The 12,584-nt window shown below is 43.7% G+C and overlaps 1 protein-coding gene across 1 annotated transcript in view; it reads right to left on the reverse strand.

Moving 5' to 3' along the window:
* Window positions 1–12,584, reverse strand: part of mcu (mitochondrial calcium uniporter) — a 139,854-nt gene that overhangs the window by 55,882 nt on the left and 71,388 nt on the right. The window contains exon 2 of the mRNA XM_064924432.1: window positions 3,610–3,708. Coding sequence (XP_064780504.1) covers window positions 3,610–3,708 — 99 coding nt within the window. The remainder of the gene's footprint in view (window positions 1–3,609; window positions 3,709–12,584) is intronic.

A 12,584-nucleotide genomic window follows, 5' to 3' on the forward strand; every position in this document is an offset into this window, starting at 1 on the left:
CACAGCCAGGGAACCTCCCTTTTCCATTTCATTCAGAATATCAGGCAGGTAGCAGCGTATGTGTGTCTGTGAGTCTCCAAGCATGCACGTGGACACACACACACACACACACAAAATCAAGGAAAGAGACTACGAGCTAATGCACTTGTCCACAGCAGAGCACTCAAGGAACAAAAATCATCTTCTCTTCATCAAATTTTAATTCCTTCCAAGTGTGTGTGTGTGTGTGTGTGTGTGTGTGTGTGTGTGTGTGTGTGTAGCTGAGCAGCACTGGTGAAATATATACACCTTTGAACCTGTTCAATGTGTCCTCTATAGAGCTCCAATGAGAAGCTCTGATCTGACATGGGGACTCAGTCAGCTGGGCGAATGTCACACACAGGGCCTCTACAATCAGCAGGGGGCACTACTGTAATAATATGAAGGAGTGGGAAACGTTGTGGCCTGTTCCTTCACACACACACACACACACACACACACACACACACTGAACACACGCACACACGCGCACCCACACGCACACACGCACGCACACACGCACGCACACACGCACGCACACACGCACGCACACACATTGAACACACTCCAATTGGCCGAACCAGGAAGTCCCAGCATCCTGTCAAACACCAGGAAGTGCCAACATCCTGTCAAACACCAGGAAGTGCCAACATCCTGTCAAACACCAGGAAGTGCCAGCATCCTGTCAAACACCAGGAAGTGCCAACATCCTGTCAAACACCAGGAAGTGCCAACATCCTGTCAAACACCAGGAAGTGCCAACATCCTGTCAAACATCAGGAAGTGCCAACATCCTGTCAAACACCAGGAAGTGCCAACATCATGTCAAACACCAGGAAGTGCCAACATCCTGTCAAACACCAGGAAGTGCCAACATCCTGTCAAACACCAGGAAGTGCCAACATCATGTCAAACATCAGGAAGTGCCAAGATCATGTCAAACATCAGGAAGTGCCAACATCCTGACAAACACCAGGAAGTGCCAACATCCTATCAAACACCAGGTAATACCAACAGATCCACGGAAGATGCCATTTCCCCCGCTATTCATACGGCCGTAACACATCTGGACAAGAGGAACAGGAACATGTGAGAATGATGTTCATTGACTACAGTTCAGCATTCAACACTACAGTTCCCTCCAAGGTCATCACCAAGCTCAGAGCCCTGGGCCTGGGCACCAAGCTCAGAGCCCTGGGCACCAAGCTCAGAGCCCTGGGCCTGGGCACCAAGCTCAGAGCCCTGGGCCTGGGCACCAAGCTCAGAGCCCTGGGCACCAAGCTCAGAGCCCTGGGCACCAAGCTCAGAGCCATGGGCCTGGGCACCAAGCTCAGAGCCCTGGGCCTGGGCACCAAGCTCAGAGCCCTGGGCCTGGGCACCAAGCTCAGAGCCCTGGGCCTGGGCACCAAGCTCAGAGCCCTGGGCCTGGGCACCAAGCTCAGAGCCCTGGGCCTGGGCACCAAGCTCAGAGCCCTGGGCCTGGGCACCAAGCTCAGAGCCCTGGGCCTGGGCACCAAGCTCAGAGCCCTGGGCCTGGGCACCAAGCTCAGAGCCCTGGGCCTGGGCACCAAGCTCAGAGCCCTGGGCCTGGGCACCAAGCTCAGAGCCCTGGGCCTGGGCACCAAGCTCAGAGCCCTGGGCCTGGGCACCAAGCTCAGAGCCCTGGGCCTGGGCACCAAGCTCAGAGCCCTGGGCCTGGGCACCAAGCTCAGAGCCCTGGGCCTGGGCACCAAGCTCAGAGCCCTGGGCCTGGGCACCAAGCTCAGAGCCCTGGGTCTGGGCACCAAGCTCAGAGCCCTGGGCCTGGGCACCAAGCTCAGAGCCCTGCGAACTGGCATTGTGGCGTGCCAGGACAACAACCTGTCCCTCAACGTCAGCAAAATAAAGAAGCTGATGAATGGCTTCAGGAAGCAGAGGGGGGAACACGCTCCGATCCACATGAACGGTACTGCAGTAGAGAGAGTCAGCAGTATTAAGTTCCTCAGAGTCCACATCACAGAGGACTTGACACGGACCAACTACACCACCACTCTGGTCAAGATGGCGCAACAGCGTCTCTACTTTCTAAGGCGGCTGGCTGCTCTGCAAATACTACCACCGCACCGTCGAGAGCTCCCTGACCGGTTGCATCAAACTGGACCTGCTCTGATTCTCCACATCTTAGAACACATGCACTCACACACCCACCCACAGACACATCCACCCACCCACAGACACATCCACCCACCCACAGACACATCCCTCCACCCACCCACAGACACATCCATCCACCCACCCACAGACACATCCACCCACCCACCCACAGACACACCCACAGACACATCCACCCACACATACATCCACAGACACATCCACCCACCCACCCAGACACACACACACCCACCCACACAGACACATCCACACATCCACCCTCCCACACAGACACATCCACCCACCCACCCTCCCACACAGACACATCCACCCACCCACCCTCCCACACAGACACATCCACCCACCCACCCACCCACCCACCCACCCACACAGACACACAGACACATCCACCCACCCACAGACTGTGTACAAAATAACTTGTTGCTACTATTGAACGGCAGCCCCACGCAGCACAACTGACGCTACCAGACTCTTTTATGGTTGTAAAATACTGCCCAATTTATTCCCCCTTTCCCCAAAACACGTGTAAATATTGGACTATAAAATGTGCCTTCCTGTTTTACACTGATGCTAAAATGTTTATTATATTCTACTGAGACATTGACTTTATGTTGGTATTCTTATCTTTTATTGTGTCTTGTTGTCCAGAAGGAAGCTGTAGTCAGCAGTCAGGTAGGTGCTGTATACTGTATCTATCCAGGATATACAACTAGCAACAGGATATTCCATCTAACTGCTGTAGTTAGTCTGCTGTAGTTAGTCTGCTGTAGTTAGTCTGCTGTAGTTAGTCTGCTGTAGTTAGTCTGCTGTAGTTAGTCCACTGTAGTCAATCTACTGTAGTCAGTCTACTGTAGCCGACACGGTCCTCCCCTCTATTACATTTACATTTACATTTAAGTCATTTAGCAGACGCTCTTATCCAGAGCGACTTACAAATTATCCAGAGCGACTCTATCTACTGTACAGCTAGCGAGGCCTCTCCATTCGGACTCTAATGGAGGCTGAAGAGGCCTGGAGATGGATGCTGTCTTCAGAGAGACATCCCAGCTAGCGAGGCCTCTCCATTCGGACTCTAATGGAGGCTGAAGAGGCCTGGAGATGGATGCTGTCTTCAGAGAGACATCCCAGCTAGCGAGGCCTCTCCATTCGGACTCTAATGGAGGCTGAAGAGGCCTGGAGATGGATGCTGTCTTCAGAGAGACATCCCAGCTAGCGAGGCCTCTCCATTCGGACCCTAATCCACTCAGAAGTAGATGAGAGTCCATAAGATTCTCTCTCTTTCACACAGTAGATTAGACACATTCCATCAGCCAATGAAGCACACCCAGACAATACAATACCACTGAACAGCAGACACAGCATGGGAAACACACACACACACACACACACACACACACACACACACACACACACACACACACACACAGCAGTACTACTAACCTGGGTTGAGAGGGCGGTTGAGAGGCTGGTGGGAGGCTGGGTGAACAGTGCAGAGCGGGAGGCTGACCGCAGGCCATGTGCTCTCCTGACAGGCTGGTCCTGATGGAGAGGAGAGAACAACAGTCAGGACCGTGACAGAACCAGCCGTCAGAACACTGACAGAACCAGCCGTCAGAACACTGACAGAACCAGCCGTCAGAACACTGACAGAACCAGCCGTCAGAACACTGACAGAACCAGCCGTCAGAACACTGACAGAACCAGCCGCCAGAACACTGACAGAACCAGCCGTTAGAACACTGACAGAACCAGCCGCCAGAACACTGACAGAACAGTGCGTCTGTCCCACCCGGGATGAAGAGGACGAAGTAAGTAAAACCAACCCATAAGAGCTTCCCAACTCCCCACCTCCTGCCACCCCAGGTTAGTGGTGGCGCTTAGGGCAGTGATGGTCACGGAATTTTGTTAACGGTAATTCGCCAGCCAAACAACCGGTCATCTTAATAACCGTTCGAATAGAAAAATAATATATCTTTTTAGGTATATTTTCTCCTCTGCTCCTGACTGACTATGTACCAGAATGCCTCCAACAAATATTTACATCCTTCTAAAGATAAACATATTCGATGCAAATATCAAAAGCCACAACATTAAAAACAGACACTTTCAGAGAAAGACACTTGATGTTAAACTGATTCCCACACAGGAAGTGTGTGTCACGATGTCAGTGGCCGTCAGTATCTATGTCAGTATCTACTGTAAAGCAGTCATTTCAATGAGCAGACAACCCCATTTTAAAACCAACTATCAGGTCATGGGTAGAAGTTGTGTGTATCAACAGAGCAACTCTCTCTGTAGAGCAGGGACTAGGGAAGGGATCGAGGCGATGAACACACACACACACACACACACACACACACACACACACACACACACACACACACACACACACACACACACACACACACACAGCTGTCACTCAATGATGAAAGAGCGCCTCAGCCTGCAGCAATCCAGGACAGGATTAGTAACGTTTACTATCTACTGATCTATATATATACAGATCTATATACTGATCTATCTACTGATCTATATATATACAGATCTATATACTGATCTATCTACTGATCTATATATATACTGATCCATCTACTGATCCATCTACTGATCTATCTACTGATCTATCTACTGATCCATCTATCTACTGATCTATATATATATATACATACAGATCTATCTACTGATCTATATATGTATATACTGATCTATCTACTGATCTATCTATGTATATACTGATCCATCTATCTACTGATCTATATATATACTGATCCATCTACTGATCCATCTACTGATCTATATATATCTACTGATCTATCTACTGATCTATATATATCTACTGATCTATCTACTGATCTATCTATGTCTACTGATCTATCTACTGATCCCATCTACTGATCTATATATATATATACTGATCCATCTACTGATCTATATATATCTACTGATCTATCTACTGATCTATCTATGTCTACTGATCTATATATATCTACTGATCTATCTACTGATCTATATATATCTACTGATCTATCTATGTATATACTGATCTATCTACTGATCTATCTATGTATATACTGATCTATCTATGTATATACTGATCTATCTACTGATCTATCTATGTATATACTGATCTATCTACTGATCCATCTACTGATCTATCTATGTATATACTGATCTATCTACTGATCTATCTATGTATATACTGATCTATCTATGTATATACTGATCTATCTACTGATCTATCTATGTATATACTGATCTATCTACTGATCCATCTACTGATCTATCTATGTATATACTGATCTATCTACTGATCTATCTACTGATCTATCTACTGATCTATCTATGTATATACTGATCTATCTACTGATCTATCTATGTATATACTGATCTATCTATCTACTGATCTATCTACTGATCTATCTACTGATCTATCTATGTATATACTGATCTATCTACTGATCTATCTATGTATCTACTGATCTATCTACTGATCTATCTACTGATCTATCTACTGATCTATCTATGTACATACTGATCTATCTACTGATCTATCTATCTACTGATCTATCTATCTACTGATCTATCTACTGATCTATCTACTGATCTATCTACTGATCTATCTATGTATATACTGATCTATCTACTGATCTATCTATCTACTGATCTATCTATCTACTGATCTATCTACTGATCTATCTACTGATCTATCTATGTACATACTGATCTATCTACTGATCTATCTATCTACTGATCTATCTACTGATCCATCTACTGATCCATCTATCTACTGATCTATCTATGTATATACTGATCTATCTACTGATCTATCTATGTACATACTGATCTATCTACTGATCTATCTATCTACTGATCTACTGATCCATCTATCCATCTACTGATCTATCTATCTACTGATCTATCTATCTACTGATCTATCCATCTACTGATCTACTGATCTATCTATGTATATACTGATCCATCTACTGATCTATATATATATATACTGATCTATCTACTGATCTATCTATGTATATACTGATCTATCTACTGATCTATCTACTGATCTATCTATCTATATACTGATCTATCTACTGATCTATCTATCTATATACTGATCTATCTACTGATCTATCTACTATCTATCTATATACTGATCTATATACTGATCTATCTACTGATCTATCTATGTACATACTGATCCATCTACTGATCTATATATATCTACTGATCTATCTACTGATCTATCTATGTATATACTGATCTATCTACTGATCTATCTACTGATCTATCTATCTATATACTGATCTATCTACTGATCTATCTACTGATCTATCTACTGATCTATCTATGTATATACTGATCTATCTACTGATCTATATATATATATACTGATCTATCTACTGATCTATCTATGTATATACTGATCCATCTACTGATCTATATATATATCTACTGATCCATCTATCTACTGATCTATCTACTGATCTATCTATGTATATACTGATCTATCTACTGATCTATATATATATCTACTGATCTATCTACTGATCTATCTATGTATATACTGATCCATCTACTGATCTATATATATATACTGATCTATCTACTGATCTATCTATGTATATACTGATCTATCTACTGATCTATCTACTGATCTATATATATATATACTGATCTATCTACTGATCTATATATATCTACTGATCTATCTACTGATCTATCTATGTATATACTGATCCATCTACTGATCTATATATATATATATACTGATCTATCTACTGATCTATCTATGTATATACTGATCTATCTACTGATCTATCTACTGATCTATCTATCTATATACTGATCTATCTACTGATCTATCTACTGATCTATCTACTGATCTATCTATGTATATACTGATCTATCTACTGATCTATATATATATATACTGATCTATCTACTGATCTATCTATCTATATACTGATCTATCTACTGATCTATCTACTGATCTATCTATGTATATACTGATCTATCTACTGATCTATCTATGTATATACTGATCTATCTACTGATCCATCCATCTACTGATCCATCTACTGATCTATCTACTGATCTATCTATGTATATACTGATCTATCTATGTATATACTGATCTATCTATGTATATACTGATCCATCTACTGATCCATCCATCTACTGATCTACTGATCTATCTATGTACATACTGATCTATCTACTGATATATCTATGTATATACTGATCTATCTACTGATCCATCCATCTACTGATCCATCCATCTACTGATCCATCCATCTACTGATCCATCCATCTACTGATCTATCTATGTATATACTGATCCATCTACTGATCCATCCATCTACTGATCTACTGATCTATCTATGTACATACTGATCTATCTACTGATATATCTATGTATATACTGATCTATCTACTGATCCATCTATCTACTGATCCATCTATCTACTGATCCATCTATCTACTGATCCATCTATCTACTGATCCATCCATCTACTGATCCATCTATCTACTAATCCATCCATCCATCCATCCATCCATCCATCCATATATCTATATATATCTATCAACCAGTCAGTCAGTCAGTCAGTCAGTTTACCAGTCAGTCAGTCAGTCTGTTTACCAGTCAGTCAGTCAGTCAGTCAGTCAGTCAGTCTGTTTACCAGTCAGTCAGTCAGTCAGTCTGTTTACCAGTCAGTCAGTCAGTCAGTCTGTTTACCAGTCAGTCAGTCAGTCAGTCAGTCAGTCAGTCTGTTTACCAGTCAGTCAGTCAGTCAGTCAGTCAGTCAGTCTGTTTACCAGTCAGTCAGTCAGTCAGTCAACCAGTCAGTCTGTTTACCAGTCAGTCAGTCAGTCTGTTTACCAGTCAGTCTGTTTACCAGTCAGTCAGTCAGTCTGTTTACCAGTCAGTCTGTTTACCAGTCAGTCAGTCAGTCTGTTTACCAGTCAGTCAGTTTACCAGTCAGTCAGTTTACCAGTCAGTCAGTCTGTTTACCAGTCAGTCAGTCTGTTTACCAGTCAGTCAGTCAGTCAGTCAGTTTACCAGTCAGTCAGTTTACCAGTCAGTCAGTCAGTCAGTTTAACAGTCAGTCAGTTTACCAGTCAGTCAGTCATTCAGTCAACCAGTCAGTCAGTTTACCAGTCAGTCAGTCAGTCAGTCAACCAGTCAGTCAGTCAACCAGTCAGTCAGTTTACCAGTCAGTCAGTTTACCAGTCAGTCAGTTTACCAGTCAGTCAGTTTACCAGTCAGTCAGTCAGTCAGTCAGTTTACCAGTCAGTCAGTCAGTCAGTCAGTTTACCAGTCAGTCAGTCAGTCAGTTTACCAGTCAGTCAGTCAGTCAGTCTTCCAACTCAACCAATATCACACTGAGGCTAAGTACTGTACATCACACCAGAGAGAGAAGGGGGAGGAGAGAGAGAGCGGTGGGAAGGAGAGAGAGAGAGGTGGGAGGGAGGGAGGGAAAGAGAGAGGTGGGAGGGAGGGAAAGAGAGAGGTGGGAGGGAGGGAAAGAGAGAGGTGGGAGGGAGGGAAAGAGAGAGGTGGGAGGGAGAGAAAGAGAGAGGTGGGAGGGAGAGAGAGAGGTGGGAGGGAGAGAAAGAGAGAGGTGGGAGGGAGAGAGAGAGGTGGGAGGGAGAGAGAGAGGTGGGAGGGAGAGAGAGAGGTGGGAGGGAGAGAGAGAGGTGGGAGGGAGAGAGAGAGGGGGGAGGGAGGTGGGAGGGAAAGAGAGGTGGGAGGGAAAGAGAGAGGTGGGAGGGAAAGAGAGAGGTGGGAGGGAAAGAGAGAGGTGGGAGGGAAAGAGAGAGGTGGGAGGGAAAGAGAGGTGGGAGGGAAAGAGAGGGTGGGAGGGAAAGAGAGAGGTGGGAGGGAAAGAGAGAGGGGGGGAGAGAGAGGGGGGAGAGAGAGGTGGGAGGGAGAGAGAGGTGGGAGGGAAAGAGAGAGGTGGGAGGGAAAGAGAGAGGTGGGAGGGAAAGAGAGAGGTGGGGAGAGAGAGGTGGGAGGGAAAGAGAGAGGGGGGAGAGAGAGGTGGGAGGGAAAGAGAGAGGTGGGAGGGAGAGAGAGAGGGGGGAGAGAGAGGTGGGAGGGAAAGAGAGAGGTGGGAGGGAAAGAGAGAGGTGGGAGGGAGAGAGAGAGAGGTGGGAGGGAGAGAGAGAAAGGGGGGGAGAGAGAGAGAGGGGGGGGGGAGAACATATCACCTAACACCATAAAGGGGGAAGGAGTTGTCACGAGAATTTTCAATTCCAATGATAATAACAATCAATCAATAACTCTGACCAATCCCCGAGACCTGGAAAACCGCAGGTTCAATAATAATTAGTCATAGACTCAGCTTATGCAAAAAGAGTACAGTTTACTCAGAGAACGTTCTAAAGTCAAGAATACAAAAACATCCCATTTTATAGCTGCGCACATACTTCCACACAAACAGTAGGTGAGTTTTATCCTTCTCCGTAGTTCTCACCACTGTGTATCACTACCTAGCCGACAGGTCCATTCCTCGGAGATTAGGGAGACCTTGAGAAGTACTCCCTATGCCATCATAAATTCCTCAGAGGCCTAGCCAGGACGGTCGAAACACAGTTTTAATTGTTCTTCAGTATTTTACTAGGCGAACACATCAAAACACAAGCTCAAATCCTAAACTACGCCTTGCTCAGACAGTCTGTTTAAACTAATTCCGACTAAAACTACACACATCATCAGATTATAATTTTATGATTCTAATCAATTTAAATTATTACAATTATAAGGTTTCAGAGTGGAATTATTTTATCATTATCTTTCACATGTACCTTATTTTATCATGAATGTGTGAAAATATGCAAGCAGCACGAACACACACACACACACACTCCTCTTCAGATTAGATGTCAACAGAGGTGCACAGGCCCAAGAGGCCACAACAGTTTGTTGCCGAGGCCACTATCGCCCTAACGACAGGGCACTTCTGACCATCCCACTTAGCCACTCAACTTTGATGGCAGTTATGAGACTCCACTTAGACACACACACACACACACACACACACACACACACACACACACACACACACACACAGGGACAAACCGAGCCCTCTGAACTAACACTCCGGTCCTGCTCTGACCACCCCTTGGGGCATCAAACTCATTTTGCCCGACATTCAGTCTTTACCGAGGTCGAGAGAGCTGTCTTTCTAATGGGTTAAATTGCCTTGCTGTCAAAATCCACAAGAAATACTCTGCTGTCCAAATACTCCAATATTGCACTGCTCTCAGACCTGCGGTTCTTTGTCTACTACAAAGACTACTTCGTCAATCTGTGTTTCTTTTTACACCTGCTACATAAAAGAGACAGAAGAGTGCAATCAAAGAGGGATAGACAGAGACAGACAGAGAGCGAGAGAGACAGAGAGAGAGACAGAGAGAGAGACAGAGAGAGAGACAGAGAGAGAGAGAGAGAGACAGAGACAGAGAGAGACAGAGAGAGAGAGAGAGAGAGAGACAGAGAGAGAGAGCAGTTTCTTCACAAGCTACAGTATCTCTATCTGAAAACACATGATCTAAGTCATCGTTGGTATTCAGCAGTAATAAAAGTATGCCTTCTTTACTTTGAAGAACTACTAAAATAGTGATTTTTGTCAGACAGCAGCTCTAGAGATGAGATGACTTGGAATTAACTAATAAAGTCATTAAAAAGGTCTGAAATAAATGTAATAAACAACAACTGAAATATTTTATTAAAGTAAAGTGAATAAATGAAGGTCAATAAGTGATCTGCAGTAATGGACAGTCTCTACCATCATGGGACTTTATTGTTTTAGTCTGTGTTGTTACAGCATTCAACCCACATTATGAATAGAGCATTTAATGTAAAAAATTTATATATATATATATATATATATATATAAAAATATAAAAGTTATAATCTAACCGAAAAGCACCTCAAAAAGCCCAAATCGTTCGGCACTAGACCCCGAATGTCAACAAAACAAGTTTCGATCCTAGAAGACAATTGTCATAGTTTGATCTCTTATCGTTTGGATCTCTTCCCACTGGTTGAATTTTGAAATTATGAAAGAAATGATGTTCACTTAACTAGGCTTGGGCGGTATACCGTATATCAGAGTATTTGGAAATCGTCAATGGGATGGTTAACCCAGTCAATAACGAAAAGTATTGTTGTTCAATTCATCTTTATATTTGAAGCTATTAATTTTATTTATTTTTTATTTTATTTTTTAATCGCTGCAGTCAACTTGTATAATACTTTAGCAGATAAATATATATATATATGAACATATTGCGTTCCTCATTTCTCCTGTCCCAGTATTTTACATTATGAAGCTGACCGTTGTGTTCCCCAGAGAAGAGATGAGCCAGTCGTGTTTCATATTGAAAGTCAACCATTTTTTTTTTTTTTTTTTGATTCAATAGTGATCAAGTGTGTTTATAGTTGTCCTTCACAGAAAATACATTAGTGCAACATATTTAGGTCTTTTTTGTTGTTGTTGCAAAAGACGATGCATGGCCATCATACTTCTGTAACCAAGCTACATTTTATAAGGTTTTACTTAAAGTTAATCTTGTATTTTAGCCAGGGGAAAATGTAGGTTGGCTATACTGAGGGAAAGTAGCTCCACATCAGAGAGCTGTCTGCTGATAGAATGATGGAGAACAGTAGCTCCACATCAGTCTGTCTGCTGATAGAATGATGGAGAACAGTAGCTCCACATCAGAGTGCTGTCTGCTGATAGAATGATGGAGAACAGTAGCTACACATCAGAGTGCTGTCTGCTGATAGAATGATGGAGAACAGTAGTTCCACATCAGTCTGTCTGCTGATAGAATGATGGAGAACAGTAGCTACACATCAGAGTGCTGTCTGCTGATAGAATGATGGAGAACAGTAGCTCCACATCAGTCTGTCTGCTGATAGAATGATGGAGAACAGTAGCTACACATCAGAGTGCTGTCTGCTGATAGAATGATGGAGAACAGTAGCTACACATCAGAGTGCTGTCTGCTGATAGAATGATGGAGAACAGTAGCTCCACATCAGAGTGCTGTCTGCTGATAGAATGATGGAGAACAGTAGCTCCACATCAGAGTGCTGTCTGCTGATAGAATGATGGAGAACAGTAGCTCCACATCAGTCTGTCTGCTGATAGAATGATGGAGAACAGTAGCTACACGTCAGTCTGTCTGCTGATAGAATGATGGAGAACAGTAGCTCCACATCAGTCTGTCTGCTGATAGAATGATGGAGAACAGTAGCTCCACATCAGAGTGCTGTCTGCTGATAGAATGATGGAGAACAGTAGCTCCACATCAGAGTGCTGTCTGCTGATAGAATGATGGAGAACAGTAGCTCCTCATCAGAGTGCTGTCTGCTGATAGAATGATGGAGAACAGTAGCTCCA

The sequence above is a fragment of the Oncorhynchus masou genome, chromosome 18 (genome assembly GCF_036934945.1).
Source record: "Oncorhynchus masou masou isolate Uvic2021 chromosome 18, UVic_Omas_1.1, whole genome shotgun sequence".
NCBI classification, from domain to species: Eukaryota; Metazoa; Chordata; class Actinopteri; order Salmoniformes; family Salmonidae; genus Oncorhynchus; species Oncorhynchus masou.